A 21,280-nucleotide genomic window follows, 5' to 3' on the forward strand; every position below is an offset into this window, starting at 1 on the left:
TCTCCAGTTGTTGTTATCCATCTCCTTACTATAAATTTATTTGAAATTTTGGTCTTTGATGATAGAGTAGTTCTTACTCATTATAGCATTGTATATATGAGGTAAGGCTTGCTAAGTAAAATTCACCTGTAATAAACATCTTAATTGTAGATGGATTCCAATCCATCTGGTCTGGATACTCATAAATCTCAAATAGATTCTCTTAGGTCAGAATAATTTTCTATAAAGACTTCCAACTTTGGCTCTTCACTGTTTTCTCTATTTCTCATAAAAGCCAAATTTTTTGCTTTGTCTTCCTCACAGAGGACTGCAGTTTGATGGTCAATTTATTCAGGTGATACAACAGCAACTGGCTAGTCCAGTAAGGAGAAGATAAACAGAAGGGATAGATAGAGCAGCAGTTCCAGGCTCAGCTCCAACTTGTCTATGACATTTATCAAAGCAGCATTGACATTACTCATCTGTTGTAGGATGGGGGTAGGGGAACCATTCATTATCCCCCATATGCAGATGAAAAAACGAAAATGAAAGGTTTCAGCTAGCCAAAGTCACAGAGTAGTAAATCCAGGTCATCGTGTTGGTTGTCTGATGGACTTTCTATTACATGACATGCTTCCTAATGCAAGATTAGCTCTGACCTTGAATTCAAGGAAGACCTGAATTAAAATCCTTCAAACCTAGCAAAAAGAGGGGAAAGGGAAAGTAATAAGTATTTATAATAGTACTTACTTCGTGCATCCTTAGAGGCATGGAAATAATTACTGTTGTTAATCAACTTACATTTTATCATTTCAGAAGAGGAGATAGAGCAGGTCACTTAGCCAGCTCTGGAGTTCTGATCTTCCCTGAGAAATATTTGTGATGAGGTCCAGAATCTCATAATAATCTGGCATTTTAGGTCCACAGGTTTGGGCAACCTCAGTATCAATTTCAAATGTGATTTCTATTAATTTGGTGCATCCTTTTTGACCACAGGATTATTTGTTATGCTCCTTGCCTCTCTCCCCACTCAGCTGATACGGGCAAGGGATTAATCATAAAGTGTTAATTAGCTGTTAAGCTAAATATAAAGATACTTTGATCCCTGATCCCTTGAAGATCAAAGTATGTGTGATTTCAGATCATCTGAGATCAACTGGTCTAGGATAGGGTATAAACACCTTTCTCTGATGGAATTTAAGAGAGTAAGTTCATTACTCATAACCCTGGTAGGAAGTAGGGGGACTTCAAATACTAAAGCATCCCTGGTGAGGGGAAAGTAATTATAATCCATTATCTGATTGTACAGGAAAACACTGCAAGGAATAGGGACAATGCATTTCTCTCTCATCTCCCCATCAGTTATGGCATCTTAGCAGTACTTGCTCAAAAGGAGACACTCCCATGCAGAATTCAGTAATTCTATAAAATTCAAGCCATAATGAAGAGAGAAAAGACCTGTATTCTAGACAGATGCCCAAGGGAGACAACAGCTTTAAGGACTGTAACCCCTGGCAGCAGAGAAGAGAGCTAGACTGTGAAGAAGAGCAGACCCTGAGAAATGATGCACCCAGAGACAAGTAAGAGATTTTCACAAAAAGAGAAAGGACAGACTTCCAGGCCTGTCCAGGAGTTGTGAATTGCATTTGCCATATATTTAGCCAACACACATGCCACAGTTTGAGCTCATTCATGTTACAAATATTTTGTTCATTTGTGCAAGAATATGCCCCAGGTTTATGAAGAAAATGTTTCATAGCTAGTGTTTTTACTTTTCCATATTAATAATCGCCTTTGCTAAAAGTTACTTATGTCTACTGATGATGGCTAAAGGAAAAACATTGATGGGGGTCCAGGGAATTCCTGATCTACAGTACTAGGGGTCACCAATCACTAAGCACCCTAGAACCTGAAATAATAGTTGCCTTTTGGGGTATCTAGGCTAGGAGCATAAGTACAACTTGGGGAAATAACCCAGAGGGTGAGGAAGGGGTCATAAGAGCTGGATTCTCTGACCTCCCTTTCTATCACTCCTTTTCCCCAGAGATGTAAGCTTTCACCAGAAACTGAATAAAGTAAGCCTGTTTAAGAGGCAACATTCAGTTGGAAAAACCCCCTCTCAGTAACTATAAACAGTCTGCTTTCTGAAACCCTAAGGCTATTCTAAATGTCTCCATGACTACCCAGAGATATGAATTTGGGCCTTGCTGGGCCAGAATACTCTTTCCAACTTTTGACAAATATGGTACAAAAGAAAGGACTTGAAGTCTCCAAATCCAAAGGATTTGAAATTAGATAAGACCTGGATTCTTTCAATTCATAGCTCTCACATTTGATAGTTATATAACCCTGGTTAAGTAATTTAAAATTTTTAAACCTATTTCGTTATTTGTAAAATGGGGAACATAGTTCTATCTCCTTCTCATAATTCTATTTCATATCAAAATTTTCTTTATCTTAGTGATTCATCACTTTTATATATTAATAGTGAATGGTGAAGTTTTGAATATGTAGATAAGTTCGTTTATGTTGGCAGTATACTTTCCAGGGATGTCCACATGGATAATGAGATTGACACACACATTATCAAAGCTAATTCAATGTTTGGGAGGCTCCAAAGGAAAATGTGGGAGAGGAAAGGTATTAGACCGACTACGAAACTAAAGGTCTGTTGGGCTGACCTCATTGTTGTGTGCCTGTGATACCTGAACAGTATATCAACACCATACTAAAATATGAATCGCTTCCATTTGAATTGTCTTAGGAAGAGTCTGAAGATCACCTGACAGAATAAGATATCAGACACTGAGATCCTTTCTTGAACTATACTATGGACTTGAACTATATATGGAGAACTCAAACAGATAAGCTCTCACAAGGTGGTCAGAAAGAGTGATACAAGAACAATGTCAAGGTCTCTCAAGAACTTTAGAATCAATTGTGTGACATAGGAGACACTGGCACAGGACCATCCATCATGGTGTGCCCTCATCAGAGAAGATGCTGTATTCTATGAGCAAAGCAGAATTGAATTAGCCCAAAAGAAATGTGAAATATGCAAAATTAGAGAAGCTACCTCAAATATTCACATAGACTCTTTGTGTCTGACTTGTGGCAGAACATTCCAAGCTCTTACTGATCTGATCAGCCACAGTTGGACACACTATAACTCGACTGTAATATAGTAATGTCATTTTGGTCCCCTTTGAAAGTGAAGGACGACAACAACAACAACAAATATTTTCACATGTGATTTTATTCAATGTTCATGTATCTACATGCTTTATCCTCCGTCCTAAAATATCAACTCCTTAACAGCAGGGATCCAGTCTTCTGCTTTTTTATAGTCTTCAAAGTACCTAACAGAATTCTTCATAAATAGTAGATCTTCAATAATCATTTGTTGAATTGAGTGGGATTTATCCAATGAATTGAATGAAATGACTTAAAACAATCTCAAGCCTTGAATCATGTTGGTATGATGTCAGCAAACCAGGTTAAAGACTGTCAGCACTGGGGAAATGCTTCCTGTGGTTCATGTTCCTTAGTATCTTGTAAACATAAATCACCAGATCAGGAAACCTCTCCTTAAAATACTCAGAAGGTTCCCCAACTTTTATCTTTATACTGAAATGAAAAATAATATGTTTTAGGGAATTTATTCCTCTATTTTGACATTTATAAATCTGAAAACTCACTCATTCTTTAGAAATAAAATCTCCTTTAACTTGTATGACATTGAAACTTTCTAGGTTGTCTCTCACCTCTCTGATCCTCTCAGAAAAGCAGGACTTCAGTTAGGACTTCCCTTACTTTATAGGTAGGAAAGTAGTTTTTCAGACAAGTTAAAGTAACCTGCAGAAGGTCATATACTTAGCAAGTATTGGAGGTGGGATTCAAATTCAGATCTCTCCTAATTGCAAGGCCTAATTCCACTGCACCATGTTCACCTCTTTGGAGGGACACTCATTCAGGCTTTCTTATTCAGACAGCCAGAAGTGAGGATCAGACTTAGAGGATAACAAATTTAGAGCTAGAAGGAATTCTGAGATTAAATCAACCCACCATCTGATTTTATGAAGGAAGAAACTGAGTTCTAGCAAGATAAAGAGACTTTTCTAAGCCCTCTTTAAGACAACTAAATGGGACTATAGTGTTCTTGAGTTCAAATCTTAGCTTCATGACCCCACACAAGTCACTTAACCTCTCAACCTCAAAGACTTAGTGTAGTTTTAAACTTTAATACATATACATACAAATATGTGTTTGTGTATATATTCATATATATAATATGTATAATTATATACACATATATACACATACACATACAGATGTATATGTAATAAATAAACATATGAATGTCTTAATGCTTAAAACTACAGTAAGACTTTGGAGGCATACCTACATACTCATACACACAAATATGCATAAGTCTCTCTCTCTCTCTCAAAACCCAGCTCCACATTACCAACTGCCCATTAGACCTTTCCAAATGAATGTCTATGATCATTCAAATACAGTAGGAACTCATCATTTTCCTCTAGCCCCAAATCCAGTATATCTAAAATCTAAGTCATCATTTCCCCCTACCCACAAACCCACTCCTCTTCCCAATTTTTCTGTTCTGGCAAGAATACCACTGTCCTCCTGACAATACAATCACCACCTTGGAATGATTCCCAACTCTTCATTTTCACTTTTCCTTCATATTCTATTTTCCCATATTTTGTCAGTATTGCCACCACATCATCTCTCATATCCACCCCTTTCTCTCCTTTCTCTACTCATATGATCATCTACATAATTCAGAACCTCACCAACTCTTGCCTGGAGTATTATAAAAGCTTCCTTGACTCCAGATTTTCTATTCTCCAGTCCTTCATATATACCATGATTAAGGATGTGATAAGTCATTTTATTCTGCCCAGTCCAGACCATATCACGTTCAGTTCTGGGCACTATATTTTAGGAAGGACACTGATAAATTGGACTGTGTCTAGAGTAGGGCAACAAGGCTAGAGAAAGGTCTTGAGATCATGCTACAAGAGGATTCATTAAAGGAAGTAGGAATGAGAAGTCTGAGTAGAGATATGATAGCTCTTTGGAGAATTGTGAGATTAGACAAATTGTTCCTGATCCCAGAAAGTAGAGCTAGAGGCAAAGGATGAAGACTATAAAGAGGCACAATTGACTCAGTGTGTAAAAAAAGTCTTCTTAATAACAAAAGCTATTCAAAAGGAAAATAGACTGGCCTACATGGAAATGGATCTCCTTCATTCTTTAAGTAGCAGCTGCATGACAGAGATTTGACAGAGATGATGCAGGTAAGATTCTTATAGAGACATAGATTGGGCAAGATGACTTCTGAGAATCTAATTCTTCAATACTAGTTTTGTGGATTTGAAATAGTAATAGTTGAGAAAATAGAACTCAAGTCTTCCATCTCACAATTTGGACTCTTTCCACTAAGCCATGCTTCCAATGATCAAACTATTATTCTGCATTTATTCCATCACTATAGGAAGCAGGATAGACTCATCTAAAACCATCTCAAATTTTAACTAGATGTCACAATGTTCTACCCAAAGCAAAGAACATACAAAAGACCACCCTAGCTTTACAGAGCTGCCCCAACAACATAAAAAGCTGAGAATTTTTTTAATGTAAAGAGACTCATTAAACTGTTTTTTTCTCTACATATATTATTTTAAAGACTACTGCCACACTAATATTAGCAAAAACTAGAAAAGATATTGCAACCTGCCAAGTGTACATTAAAAAGTCGTTCAGGATGATCAGAAAAGAATAATCTCTTCTCTGAAAGAGCTTTCCTTACCATCTGTTTCTCAACCACCACTTCAGTCAGTGGACTGGAAATTAATGTATAATTTGATGAAACATTTTGTTTCACCAAAGGATTCAGTTTTTTAAAAGAACACTCACTCTGCATTTGTTTCCTCTTCAAAATGTGCACCTAGATTCCGGATGAATTTCAGCAAGTCTCCAACAGTGTTTCTATAGCGTAAGCGAGGTTTTTTTTTATAAAATTCATTCATTTTGCGGAAGACATCCTCATCGATCTGGAAAAAAAACACCACAAATCATTGTGAAGTGAAATCTACTCATCTTCAACACAAGCAGCCATGGACAGTACCCTGGATTTTGGGTGAGAACACCTGGATTCAAATTCTAAACCAGTTCTCCTTCAGAAAGTCACTTAAGGGGCCAGCTAGATGGCGCAGGAATAGAGCACCAGCTCTGGAGTCAGGGGGACCTGAATTCAAGCCTAGCCTCAAGTACTTAATACTTCCAAGCTATGTGACTGGACAAGTCATTTAACCCCAGTTGCTTAGGCAAAATAAAAAAGAGTCACTTAAACTTTATGATATGTGGATCCCTCATCTGTAAAAATTAGGACAGTAAGTAATGCTTATACTCCCCGAGATACTAGATTCTTGTATAGATGAAAGAAATTTTCTACATATAGTAAAAGTGCTTTGGAAACTAACTAAAAACAACAAATAAAGACACTAGAAAAGTTAGTTATTACAATTATTATTATTTTAATTTTCACCCTCTCCCATACTCCCCTAATCTCTTGGTACTAGAAACAATGATTCTTACAAAAACTATATCCCAAAAGAAAAGTAGTAAGGCAAACTGAGCCTTTCAATATATATTTGATTATATTATATATGTATTTCCAAATTTGTGGAGTCAACAAACTCCTTTCTGAGTTCTCATTTTCTTAACCAATACAATTGGACTAGATGATTTCTTCCAACTCTAACCCAAGGCATGAACAAGTAAACAAAGTCAGCTAGATGAAGTGAGCTCTCATCAATCATAGTAAAATAAGTGCTTAATAAATGTTTACTGGCTGACTGACTTGCTGAGGTCACCTTTATTCCTCCAAATTTGGTAGAAAAGAATGCCCTTCTCCCATAAACTGTCCTCAAGACCATCCATCTCTCTGTCTCTCAGTGTCTCTGTCTCTCTTCCTTTCTCATATTCATTCTTTTCCTATCTTCTTCCCTATGGGTTTAAAAGCATGCTAAATGTTCTCCATTCTTTCCTAACTCTGAGCTAAGCCTATCATTCCTCAAGCTTAACTTTCTATTTGTTAATTCCCTTTCAATTAAACTATTGTATTCATCTCTACTTTTCCTCACTTGCAAACTGACTTTTAACTTCATCACTTAACTGAAACTGTTTTTTACAAAGTTACCAATGATCCTTAATCTTTAAATTTAATGACCTTTTCTCAATTCTCATTCTTCTTGACATCTCTGTATTAAACATTCTCTCCTTTTGGATACTCTCTCCCTTTTTTTTTTGACACTTTTCTCTAGGTTCTCCTTCCTATTTGACTATTCCTTCTGAATCTCCTCTACTTAATCATTGTGCAGGTCGCATCCCTAACTGTGGTTGTTCCCCAAAGCTCTGTTCTGGGACTCCTCTCTATAGATTTTCTTATCGCCTCCCATTTGTTCAATTATTCAGATAATTCCTAAAGCTATGTAGACAACCCTTGTTCCTCTCCTATATTCCAGTACCACATCACTAACTGCCCAGTAGATATTTACAACTAGTTGTCCTTCCCAAACTCCTGCCTAGCTTTCCTATTCCTTTAATGGCTCTCACAATCTTTCTACTCACCCAGCTTCACGATCTGAGGGTCCTCCTGGACCCTTCTCTCTTCTTCAGAATCCTGTCTTCATGGTATTTCTTATGTTGCCCCATTCTCTGTATTCACCACTCTAGTTTAATTTCTCATCAGCTCTCATCTGAACCATTCCATAGCCTTCTAATTGGTTTCCTATCCTCAGAGCTCTACCTTTTCCAATTCATCCTTTCCATAAATTCAACATTTATAAATACTCAAACTCAGATCTAAACACTTTATTTCCTTACTCAAAAGCAAAACAACAACAAAAAAAAAAAAAAATACTCAGTGGCTTCCAATTGCCTCTAGCTCTCTTCAAGGCCAGGACCTTTCCGGGTCCCTCCCAATTCCAAGTATCTCTCCCACCCAAACTGCCTTTGTGTATCTACTTTACAAATTGTATCTACTTTGTGTTTCATTTTTACTTATGCGTATATTTGTTCTCCATAGGTCTACCCTAGCAGAATGTAAATTAATTGAGGGAAAAGACTGTTTTAACTTTAGTCCTTATGATCCCAGAACCTAGCACAATGCCTGTCACATAAATGTTTGCTGATCAATTGATTGATGGCTCACTTCCCAATTTTCTCTACAGTCTCATCCTTCTACATTCTAGTCCTTCAAATCTTGGCAGATCGGTTGGATTACTTATTGCAGAAACTGATATATAAAACAAGCATGTAAAAACTTAGTAGCTTCTTGTCAAGAGCAAGTAACAACTCTCTTTGGCAGAATCTCATTACCAATAAAGTCTATTGAACCACACTGATCTTACCTTTTCTCTCCAATCTTCAGAAATCTTGGTTTGGTTGAGTTTCTTGAGCATGTCACTGTTTTTGTCTCTTATTTTAATGTCAGATTCATTCCCCACATCTTGAAGGAACTTGTAACGACTGAAAGATGACAGAATTACAATAGTTCCCCGTCCCTTCATTCTTTCTCATCAAGGTATAATGTTAGTAATTCATTCATTCAGTTCAGTTCATTCATTCATTTGTGATCTGGGCTTTCACTTACGTTTTGCTGTTCCAGAAGAAAGGATGATGGAGCATCTCACTTAGCTGGTTTTGAAATTCTTCTCCAGGGTTAAGCAGGTTTTGCACAATATCTTTAATTTCCTCATTTATACAAGCCTCTATGACCTCGGTGTCATTTTGGGTTTGAATTTCTGAAAAGGGTTTTTCCCCCCTATGTTCCATATACAGAACCAGCCTTCCGAGAGCCTTGAAAGAATCAATAAATTTATATTTATTGAGCTAGACCTACTCTCTGCAAGATACTCTAATAAACATAAGAAATGCAAAGATGAGTAAGACCTTTAAAGCGCCTGCCTTCCTGGTATACATAATTTAGTTGGAGAAATAAAGCAGGGATTTATACAAGAAAAGGCAATGAACTGACCACTTAGACAAATAAGTAGTGTAGGGGTTCAAAAATAGATCATCATGGGCCAGGGTGACTAGAAAAGGCTTATTGGATAGGATGGAACTTAAGTTGGGTCTTGAAGGATGAGAAGGAATTATAGCTATCCCTCTTCCACATCATAACTTTCCCCATTGCAGCTTTGACATATTGCAGATTGGCATAAAAAACAAAATGGGAATTTGGGGTATTTTTGTGGAAGCCACAGATGATACTCAATGGCCAGCAGATGACAATATACTTAATAATACTTGGGTTAATATTTCATATTTGGGTTAAGACTTAACCCAAATTTCACAATAAGGGATTGCAAAAGAAAAAGAAAAAAATTCACTATGTTCTCTTCCACATTAGAAGTAAACTCCTTGAAGGCAGGGATGCTTATATTTGTATTCCCATCATTCATTACACTGATTGACATCATTAATACTTAATAAATGCTTCTTGACTTGAAGATGGTTATTGGAATATAGGCAGTTGGCATTGAACAGGCTTTGCCAAAAGAAATTTGGGTACTAATGAAGGCTTATAACTAAATTAATCAAAGTCTGGTTAGCCATGGATTAGGGGAGGTAGCTGATTTCAAGTGGAATCAAATATCTGAGAGCAAGGTTCTGTCAAGATCTAGACCTGAGGCACATTTTAGGATCCTAATCCTAGTCCTAGAGAAGTACAGTATATCAGAGGAAGAAATAAAAGGGTATTGTCCTAGTGGATGAGAGAGAACTTTAACTTTATCAGAACTGTCCCAGTGTGATGGGAACTGCACTGAAAGAATTTTGAGCTTCACAGATAGACGGACTATCAGAGTCAAAGGAGCTGTCTTCAAATACTGAGAGGCTGGAGGAGGGACTGGAATGGCTCTATCTGGCCCAGGAAGGGAGAAGGGCAGATTGTTGGTTTGATATTCAGGCCATTGAGACTTTTTGCCTGGATTGTTACAATAGACTCATGATTGGTCTACCTGCCATTTGTCTCTCCCCTTTGCACTTCATCTTCCATAGATTATCAAAATCACCATATATTTGCTATATTTATATATCATATATTTGTATTTGTACATGTCTCTCCCTATATTATATAAACTCTTTGAGGGCAGGGACCATTTAATTTTGTCTTTTTATCTGCAACACCTAGTACTATATCTTGTACATAAGGAACACTTTAATAAATGCTTGTTGATTGATTGATTGATAGAAGGAAAAATTCTATAACACTTAGAGCTAAACAAAAGTAGAATAGAGGAGCAGCTAGGTGGTATAGTAGATAGTGCACCAGCCCTAAAGTCAAGGAGAACCTAAGTTCAAATCAAGCTTCAGACACTTAATACTTCCTAGCTGTGTGACCCTGGGCAAGTCACTTAATCCCAATTGCCTCAGAAAAAAAAAAAAAAAAAAAAAAAACAAATAGAATAGACTGTCTTGGAACTCTATTTCCTTTCATTGGAAGTCTTTCTAGCCATGTCTGTGTCATACTTCCTAATAGCTACAGCTTCCTACACTAAGAGATTGGATAAGATAACCTCAGTTTTAGTGTTAACTGTGATCAGTTCAATCTCATCTTCTTACAGATGAGGAACCTGAGACCCAGGTATGATAGTGACTTCTCTAGAGGAGAAGGAAGAGGGAAAGGAATATGCATTTATTAAACATGTAGCACAGGTACTATGCTAAGCACTTTGCAAATATTTGATTTTCACCAAAGTCATATAAGTATTAAATATCAGAGGAAGGAAGGTCTTATAATTCCAAATTCTATGCTATCAGGGACACAACTGTATAATTAGCTTTTTGCCCCCGTGGAAAAAAAAAGCCTAGTTATTTTTGTTCTTTACACTTTTTCTTTTCTTTACAGCTTTTTTGGATTGCAACTCTCCCTCACTTAAATCCAATTCATGAATGAATGAAGATATCACCACACAATGGTCTTCCTTGAAAAAAAGGACAAATAACAACATGAAAATCAGGAAAACTGCTCCACTATTTAAAGTGGTCCCTTTTTTTTTGACTGAAGCAATTAAGGTTAAATGACTTGCCCAAGGTCACACAGTTAGGAAGTGTTAAATGTCTGAGGTCACATTTGAACTCAGGTCCTCCTGATTTCAGGGCTAATGCACTACCCACTGCACCACCTAGTTGCCCTTAAAGTGGTCCTTTTATGAAGAAAAATACTAATGTGAATCACATCAAATCAACAGACTGTTTCACAATACATTAGTTTTCACTGTATTGATAATCATAGGCAACAGATGCTCCCAAGAAACATCAACTGAAGTTCAAGTCAACAGTATTGAAGACAAAACTCATTTTCTTAATTCACAACAAACAAATACAAAAACACCATCAAATTGCCTGCTTCTTTACAATTTTTTTTTTCATTTTAGTAAATATGGGGCAGTTAGTGTCACAGTGGTTACCACTGGTCTGAAGTCAGGAAGGTTCATCTTCATGAGTTCAAATCTTCCTTCAGATACTTAATTAGATATGTAACCCTGGACAAGCCACATAACCTGTTTGCCTCAGTTTACTCATCTGTAAATTAAGCTGAAGAAGAAAATGGTGGACCACTCCAGTATCTTTGCCAAGAAAATCTCAAATTGGGTCATGAAGAGTAGAAATGACTAAAATGACTCAACAACAATTAATGTAAAAGAATGTAGCCTCATTTATATTCCCTTCTATGTATTTAGATGGGGGCAAAGGAGAGAGAAATATAAAATCAGAATCATAGAATTTTAGAATTAGAAAAGAATCAGTGGCCTTCTGATCCAACCCATCCATGAAAGGAATTTCTATTGCAATATATCAGAGAAGTGGTCCATGGCACCTAAAATTGAAATGAGATATGCTAGGGTTGTTATCTGATCAAAACTGAATTCATAGAAACTACAACTGAATGAATGAGTGAATGACTAGGTGGAGAGATGGATAGATGGACAAAGGGATTAATAAAAAAGCATATTAAGCACTTTCTTAGGGCAGGGCAGAAAAAATAGGTAATTATACCTTTTTCTTTAATATTATTTCATTTAATATAATTTCCATTAATAAATTACCATTTTCAAAAGTAGAACCTTTTGAAAATACCAAGGATCATAATATCAAAACCTTCTTTTGTAGGTATTTAGGAACTTCAATCAATATATTATGACTTCCTTTAAGTCCCAACTAAAATCTCCTTTCTACCTCAACCCCTCTTAATTCTAGTGCCTTCCTTCCGTTAATTATTTCCTGTTTAATCTGTATATATCTTGCTTTGTATATATTTGTTTGCATGCTGTCTCCTCTAATAAAATATAAATTTCTTAAGCATAGTGATTTTTTTTTTGCCTTTTTTATATTCCAGCATTTAGCACAGTGCCAAACACATAAGCTGGAGTGACTTTAAGGTTTTTTACCATTGCGGTTGCCCTGTTCTATATGTTTTCCAGTTTATCAATATCCTTTCTAACATTATTTAAATGAGACAATTCTCTATCACTTGATAGGAAACTATGAGACAGGAGCTAGTGTGAGGGCCAAGGTGGAGTTGGGGCAGAAGTGGAGAGAGGGAAAGAATTTAGATTACAGAAGAAAAGCAAATTTGATTCAGCATAAAGAGAATATACCTTCATATCATCCTTAATTTTTTGCTGATCTTCATCCACCTTTTCACTCTTATCAAAATCTGCCAAATAAACTTCACCTTTATAATCTGGCAAAGAAAGCGGAAAGAAATTATTAACTTCTCATCTCCCGTGGTTTAACTTAAACTCAGGTGAGTATGCATCCTAAAATTCCATCTTTCTTTCTTTTCTGAAGAAGACACTGTTTCATCCTTTTCAAAGTGCCTTCACATATATAACTATCTAGCCCAAATATAATAGGACAAGTACTTATCTTCTAGTAGGGCTCAGGGATTTGCAGTAAGGCGTCCCACACACTTCCCTATATGACAGTAACACACATTGAAAAATAGCAGGTGCCCCTGAAAAGCTAAATTCATTTGGCTCAAATCAATCACATTACAGGATTTAGAAAGAAATAGCAAACAAAATTGCTGAGTCCACTGTCAATGATCATTGAAATATCTCATAGAAAGGGAGAAGTTCTGCAAGACAGGAAAAGGGCAAATCATGTCCCTAGTTTCAAAGCAAGAAAGAATAAAGAGTCTTCAAAATATAGGCTGGGACCCCAGAGATTCTGCTAAAAAGTTATTAGAAATAATCCACAACTTTAGCAAAGTTGCTGGTTATAAAATAAACCCACACAAGTCATCAGCATTCTTATATATCACTAACAAAATCCAACAGTCAGAGTTACAAAGAGAAATTCCATTTAAAGTAACTACTGATAATATAAAATATTTAGGAATCTATCTGCCAAGGGAAAATCAGAAACTTTATGAGCAAAATTACAGACCACTTTTCACACAAATTAAGTCTGATCTAACCAATTGGAAAATATTAAATGCTCTTGGATAGGGCAGAGCAAATATAATAAAGATGACAATATTACCTAAACTAATCTATTTATTTAACGCTATACCAATCAGACTCCCAAAAACTATTTTAATGACCTAGAAAAATAACAACAAAGTTCATATGGAAAAACAAAGGTCAAGAATTTCAAGGGAATTAATGAAAAAAAAAATCAAATGATGGTGGCTTAGCTGTACCAGATCTAAAATTATATTATAGAGCAGTTACCAAAACTATTTGGTATTGGCTAAGGAATAGATTAGTTGATCAGTGGAATAGATTAGGTTCAAGGGATAAAACAGTCAACAAATATAGCAACCTAGTCTTTGACAAACCCAAAGATCCAGCTTTTGGGATAAGAACTTACTGTTTGATAAAATTGCTGGAAAATTGGAAACTAATATGGCAGAAACTAGGCATTGATCCATACTTAACGCAGTACACCAAGATAAGGTCAAAATGGATTCATGACCTAGGCATAAAGAATGAAATTATTAATAAATTAGAGGAACATAGGATAGTTTACCTCTCAGACCTGTGGAAGGGGAAGGTCTTTATGACCAAAGCAGAACTAGAGATCATTACTGATCACAAAATAGAAAATTTCGATTATACCAAACTGAAAAGTTTTTGCACAAACAAAACTAATGCAAAATATAGGCTGGGGAGCTTACTTTCTATTCCTGTAAAATGTCTAGGAAACTTTGCAAGCATTTCTTAGAAGAGGAAGCAGTGATCAGTAAGAGGCAACATAATTATGTGAAAACATTATGTTAGAGAATATATTTTAAGACTTTGAAAAAGTTTTTAAAATGCCAAAAAATATTAAACTAAAACAGGTACTTTAGAATTTGGGTAAATTCAACCTAGTCCAATATTCATTTACTTAGGAATGATCTCCCAAGTGCATGGGACTAAAGTTCATGCTTTGGAAATTGAAGAGAGGAGGGATGTCGACCAAAATGGGGAATGGCTGGACATATAGTATTTGTAGGGTATGCTAAGATGTCCTCTCTGTGATGAGATCCTTTTCCCATCTTGTGCTCTTCCTGTAGAGATATCAGCAAAAACAGCATCATTATTCATATTATATATCTAGGACTTTAAGGTTTCTAGAGTAAGTTGGTGAGTGTGGACATTTTCTCCATTTTGTAAAGTAAGACTAAGAAATAGTATGTGACCTGTCCATGGGTATATAACCAATCCAATCCAAAAGTCATTTATTAATGCAAAACATTGTGCTAGGTACTAGAACAGGGTGCATGCAGGGGGAAGCGTAACTAAATAAAATTTACCATTTTCTTCAGTTAAAAAAACAAACAAAAACTATGATTCTGAGATGGAGCTCATTGTCTTCATCAGACTACCAAAGGAGTCTATGCCATTAAAAAAAAGAGAGAGCGAGAGATTCCCATGCCTAGAAATAGAGACAGTATAAAAAATGGCAGGTTGGGGACTCACCTATCAAGATATTTCTTGGGTGCAGGTCCTGGTGGGCATAGTTGTTTCTGTGAAGTTCTTGAACTGCCTTAAATAAGGATTTGAGAATGGTCTGGAAGTCCATTTCTCTTTGAACAGTCAGATGTTCCTCCAGAGTCCTCTCACAAAGAGCAAAACACAAATACATACAATTGTTTTGATTTTCTCTCCCATACAAGGACACCAAGTTGCTATTCTTGCAATGTTGGATGCAGTTAAGTTCTTGCTGAGCTTGTCTACTGCCTTCTTGGAATCTCTTCACGGCTACCTCTTTCCCATCATAGAACCCCAAGTATACACCACCTTCAGAAGTTTCTGCAATCTTGAACTCTTCTTGAACTAAAATCTTGAGTTTACCAATCATGGGACGGTTTCTCCTATGGAGGAGCATCAGGGATTCCCGCCATCGTTGACTGTTTGGCTCATAGGACTTAAGAGAGGGACAGACATTCTCACTGGCCCCCTTTTCTCGAAGAAACTTGACCATTTTCTGGTTGTGGTTCCTCTGAGCTGCCATAATGAGCTCTCCACAATTTAGGTCTGCTCCTTTTTGACACAGCAATTGGACAATGTCAAATTGATCATTCTTGACAGCAATCAGAAGAGCTGTGTTTTCATCACTGTCCATATCATTAATATTTGTTCCAGACTTTTCCAGTATCATCTGTACCAATTCAACATCCTCCTTCTCTACTGCCAAAATTAAAGGTGTTTTCCCCTTTTCTCCCTTCACATTGACATCAATTCCAGATTTTAGCAGAAAGCGCACGATCTCCCTCACATTCTTGTTCTTAGGGTCCCGAAAAGTATGAATTAAAGCATTTCTGCCCATATTGTCACGGGCATTCACATCTGCCCCCATCTTTTCAAGAAGGATTTTCACTACATCGATATGGCCTTTCCTGGCTGCATCCATGAGGGCTGTGCACCCCCCTTTGCGCAGTTTCTTTTGTTCCTCACTAGTTTGTCTTCCCAAATTCACTTCTGCTCCCTTTTCATAAAGAAATTCTAAAGCACTCTGCTGACCATAACAGGCAGCTTCCATGAATGCTGTGAAGCCATGGTTATCATATTCATTGATGTTTGCTCCCTTAGAAAGAAAAAGTTCCAGGAGCTCCACATTTCCCACAATGGCAGCTACAATGAAGGGAGTGGCGCCATTCTCCTTCCTGATATGAGGATCAGCACCTTTTTCTAGTAAAAGCTCGACAATGTCCTTGTTACTTTCTTTCACAGCATTATGCAGTGGAGTCCAGCCACCTTCCGTCTTGATGCTGACATCAGCTCCTTCTTCCAGCAGTTGTTTGACCAACTCAAAGTCATTTTCCTTAACAGCTTGAATCAAAGGAGGACATATCTCGGGAGAAGAGGAAAATGTGGAGCTCTGCTGGGAGTTACTGTTATTGGCTTCCATGAATGTCAGTGTTATATGATAATGCTATGTTATGTGATGCTCTTGGCCTTAGAGAAAAATCTCCTTTGGACCAGATTGGGAGGTGAAAGTTTCAGTCTTCAGTCAGAGAAGGTGAGGATTGTCTTGCCAATGAACAATGTTCTCTGGGTCTTTTATTTCTCCACCTAATAAAGAATAATTTTGTTAGTTAACCTGAAAAGCTACATTAAAAACAAATGTTTCCATGTATTGGTCTACCTGTCATCTGGGGGAGAGGGTGGGGGAGAAGGAGGAGAAAAATTGGAACAAAAGGTTTTGCAATTGTCAATGCTGAAAAATTACCCATGCATATATCTTGTAAATAAAAAGCTATAATAAAAAAAAAAATGTTTCTGCCCAGTCTACATAAGCATCCCCCATTTCCCCAATCTTCCTCAAGAAGTCCTGCACTTAGCTGCCTTTATACTAGAGGACTCAAGCCACTCTGTTGGGATTATCTTGGACTCCCTAATTTTCACCTAGGAAATGTTTTGATAGGCAAGTCCCCACTCCTGCCAATGAGGTTTAGAGGATTTTTTAAAGTGAGATGCTTAGCTTTATTTATAGAATACCTTCACATATACAAAGGATCCATAGTCAATTATTGATAACCTAGCAATTCCTCTATGTCCTTAAATGTCATGACCTACTCCTTCCTGATACTTCCAACACACCTAAAGATGGTGATACACTGAATCTTACCATTAATAAGAAATGTCCCGCTTTCCTATTTTAAAACTCTGATATTCTTCTAGTTTACCTCAATGTCTTATCTTTACATCTCACCTCCAAACTTATCTTTCATCTTGTTAAGGTCTCTAATACCTCTACCACCCAGGACTTTGTCAAGTTATTGCTCCTGATCCAATTTCACTTTCTTCCTACTCTAATCTTTACCCTGGACTTAATCAGTTCCACTGTACACTGTCTTCTGCTTACCATCCTCCCACATCCATTCTGCTGTGGTTCATCCCTTGCCAGACCACAGCCCAGGATTATAACCATCATCCTACTTTTCTGCTCCTACTCAAGTGCTACTAATCAGAGGTAGAGAAAAATCAAACAACTGTACATTATAAGTTAATAATCATGACATTTATGTAACAGCTACTATGTGCCAGACCCTATGCAATTTTCTCATCTGATCTTTAAAACAACCCTGTTTAAAACAACAATAGTTGGTGCTATTATTATTCCCATTTATAGTCGAAGAAACTGTAAAGTGTTATCCATTTTCAACTGGGTTCTTAGTACAGCAACATAATACTTGTGTCTTTCCTTAACTTTTCTTTCAAAATTTGTCTTCTCTCTTCCTACACTCACCTCCTTTTACAACTGAGGATCCCACTTCCTACTTTACTACAAAAATTGAAGCCATTTAGCATTAATTCCTTCTTCTCCTCTTCTCTTCATGTTTAAATCTTTTCACATCATCTCTTCTTTCCTCATTTCTCCCAGACTATGAGGAAGAGGTGACTGTACTTAATTAGACTTAACTAACTTCACAAGATTCTACCATATAAACCTTTATCAGTACTCTTTTTCTCAGCCAAACTTCCTGTCTATTAAAAAACCAACCAGGAAAACAATATGGTAAAAATTAGGTAAGAACCAATATTTTATACCATATGCCAAGATAAAGTCAAAATAGATACATGGTTTAAACATAAAGGATGATACCATAAAAAAATAAGGAAAGCACAGAATAGTTTACAGATTTTTTAAGGTTTTAAATTTTTCAGGTTTAAATTAGGTTTAAGACTAGATAAAAATTAAGTTTAAAAACCTAAAGCATAGTATAAATGCTAGTTATAATTATAAATGTCAAAGATAATTATCACATAACTCTGGAGAGAGCAGTTTCAAATGAGTAATAGTAGTGAGTGAAAGAAGTGGAAGTAGAGGCAGTAAAATAGGCCAGAAGTTTAGATGAGGAAAAAAAACTGACATAAAGTGATAATTTGAGGGATCTAATAAAGTAAGTTAAGTCTTACTAAGTATGGGCATCTCATTGTCAAAGACTGGGGTAAAGGAGGAAAGAAGAAATGATATCAAAGGGTTTTAGATAAAAAAGACTTCATGCCTCAATTTTCTCAGTAAAGTAGGAGGTGGGATCCTCAGGTGAAAATGGGGGGAGCTATAGGAGAAAAGGAAAAAATGGTTTGGAAAAGCATCTGAGAAGAAAGAGAGAATCAGTTGGGGGAGAATACAAGTATTATTTGTTGCTACAGTAAGAAGCCAGTTGAAAGTGGATAACATTTTATAATTACTTCAACTGCAAACTAGGAATTATAATAGCACCTGCCTCCCAGCATTGTTGTGAGGATCAAATGACAGTATTGGGTTTTTTTTTAAATAATAATAGCTTTTTATTTTTCTAAAATACATGCAAAAGCAAAACTTGTTTTAAAATTTTCTCCTCTCTCCCTTCCCTCCCCCTCCCCTAGACAGTAAGTAATCCAATATAATTTACATATGTTCAATTCTTCTAAACATATTTCCACATATATCAAGCTGTTCAAGAAAAATCAAATCAAAAGGGAGGAAAGAGAAAGAAAAAAAAGCAAACAAACAACAACAAAGCTAAAAATACTATGTTGCAATCCACATTCAGATGAGACAGTATTTGTGAAGTATTTATCACAGTGCCTGGAATATAGTGGGTACTATATAAATGCTTATTCCCTGATTCCCTCATACTCACTCACCTCCAATGTCTTTCTCTTACCTCTAGAATCAAAAATAAATTAAGTTTATCTTTTTAAAACCATTCACAACATTGCTCCAATTTATCTTTCCAAACCCATTCCAATCCTTCCCACATTCTGCAATCTAACCAAACAGGCCCTCTCTCTCTGTTCCTCACACAAGACCCCCATCTCCCATCACTGTGTCTTTGCAATGGATGCCATTTCTAGAATGGTATCTCTCCTTAATTTCACTTCGCAGACTCCTTCAATTCCTTTAAGAAAAAGCTTCTCATAAAACCTTATCAAAAAGCTTTGTTAATCCCTTCAACTGCCACTACCTTGAATTTAACTATTCTGTATTTATTTGTATTGATTCTCTTTATATTTATTCTGTCTATAGACATGAGCCTCTATGTTTTGATTGTCTCCCCATTGGAATAAACTCCTTGGAAGTAGAGATAGTTCCATATTATGTTTGCACCCCCGGAACCTAGTATAGTACTACCTGGCCCATATAACAAGTGATTTACAATTGCTTGCTGTGAGAACCTGTGTCACATAAACACATCCTCAATCTTGCCCTGGCTCTCTTTCATAATTCAACTCACTGAACTAACTGCTTCTAGACTCCTCATTCTAGAGCTGGGAGTGGAAAGGGCTCTAAACTGAATGAAGCAAGAGGGAAGAAAAGAGGATTGAGGGGAGAAATGGGGTGGGCTTAAGAGAACCAGCAGGAAAGAGAGCAAAATAAGGAAAGAGGTTTTTGTCCCGATCGTTTATTTCAATAGCAAAGTAACTATTTCCTAGTGAGAAATGAAACTGAAAGGGAAAAAAAAAAAAACGTTTTTTTCAACAGCAAAAAAAACTATTTCCTAGAGAAAAATGAAAATGAAAGGGGAAAAAAAAAGTTTTTCTAATAGCAAAGAAACTATTTCCTAAAGAGAAATGAAAAGAAAGAAAAAAAAAAACCGTTTTTTTTCCCAATAGCAAAGAAACTATTTCCTAGAGAGAAATGAAACTGAAAGAAAAGAAAAACGACAGTGGCAAACACCTCCTTCCTTGTTTTGTTCTATTTCCTGCTGATTCTCTTAAACCCACCCCCACCTCTTTCAGTTCGGTTTGAAAAGAATTACACTCATGATTTTAACAGCAGATCCATAAAGGGCATAGTGCATCCCTGAGCCTGTTTTCCCCCCTCCCCCCGTGAGCCATTCGGTAATTCCCAGGTCCGGGTCCCAAGACAGCAAGTGTCCGGTCAGAAAAAAATCTTTAAAAGCACCATTTCTCGGACTCTGAGCCCAGCCTTCCTCCGGATGCCCACACCTACCTTTAGATCTCCTAATTCTGGCTCAGCGGCCAGAATCTCTCCGACATTTGGTCTCTCGGACTCACCGGCAGCCTTTGGCTACGGGCTGCTCTCCTAGAGCTGTTTGCTTCCCTGCAGCCTACCGAGGAACTGAGTTTTTCTCCGAGTGACGTCATTAAATAGGAGGCGGAACAAAGATAAGAGTTGTGGAAATAGGAAAGGGAGAGAGAAAGAGCAAAAAAGAGTCTCAGGTCAGAAATGCCCAGAAATGTTGGAATTTTATCTGAGTTCAAGACCCAGGGAAAGATGTCTAGGGAAGAAAGTACTCTATAAACTTGACCAATCAGTAATAGCCAACATCCACCTTCAGCCTTTCTTTGCGGTGAGCCTCAGCACGTACAGCTTTGCCCAATGTACCTGACTCTCAGACCTTTTTGGCATAACCTCGAATTCTGTTCCCTTAAGTAATTAATAGTAATGATCTATCGTGTAATAAAATATCTTGGACGTTAGAATGAATAGTCATGGACTTGACCCGATCTCTGCCATAGCCACCTTGGTTCCCAACATGCAAGCCAATGTTGGTCATAGGACAGAAACTTGTGGAACTGAAGTGTAATCTAGTCTTAAGAGTCATAAAGACCTGGTTTGAAATTCTGATTTAGACATTTAAAGTTTGCAATAGTAATAACGGCTTATATTTGTTTATAGTGCTTCAAAGTTTGAGAAACACACATTTGATTGTCATTACAACCCTGGGACATAAGTATGCTCCACCTAGCCCCCTTTTCCAGATGAGACTCAGAAAATTCAAATAAGCTGTCTAGGGTCACAGATAGTAAATGAA

The 21,280-nt window shown here is 36.8% G+C and overlaps 1 protein-coding gene across 1 annotated transcript; it reads right to left on the minus strand.

Annotated features, from left to right (window-relative positions):
- Positions 1-3,217: 3,217 nt before the first annotated feature.
- RNASEL (ribonuclease L) lies at positions 3,218-20,600 on the minus strand. Its single transcript, XM_031937001.1, has 7 exons — positions 20,455-20,600; positions 14,988-16,583; positions 12,675-12,760; positions 8,663-8,868; positions 8,421-8,538; positions 5,923-6,059; positions 3,218-3,606 (listed from the first exon to the last, which is right to left on the minus strand). The coding sequence occupies exons 2-7, from the start codon at positions 16,417-16,419 to the stop codon at positions 3,477-3,479; spliced, it is 2,109 nt and encodes a 702-aa protein (XP_031792861.1). The 5' UTR covers positions 16,420-16,583; positions 20,455-20,600; the 3' UTR covers positions 3,218-3,476.
- Between the last annotated feature and the right edge of the window lie 680 nt (positions 20,601-21,280).

The sequence above is a fragment of the Sarcophilus harrisii genome, chromosome 4, assembly GCF_902635505.1.
Source record: "Sarcophilus harrisii chromosome 4, mSarHar1.11, whole genome shotgun sequence".
Lineage (NCBI taxonomy): Eukaryota > Metazoa > Chordata > Mammalia > Dasyuromorphia > Dasyuridae > Sarcophilus > Sarcophilus harrisii.

Excerpts from the sequence above, each read along its gene's own strand:
- RNASEL (XM_031937001.1), bottom strand. The coding sequence starts at position 16,419 with ATGGAAGCCAATAACAGTAACTCCCAGCAGAGCTCCACATTTTCCTCT. Across the intron at positions 8,869-12,674 it reads AAATTAAGGATGATATGAAG|GCTCTCGGAAGGCTGGTTCT; the intron begins GTATATTCTCTT and ends GATTCTTTCAAG. Across the intron at positions 6,060-8,420 it reads CTGAAGATTGGAGAGAAAAG|ATCGATGAGGATGTCTTCCG; the intron begins GTAAGATCAGTG and ends TTTTTTTTCCAG.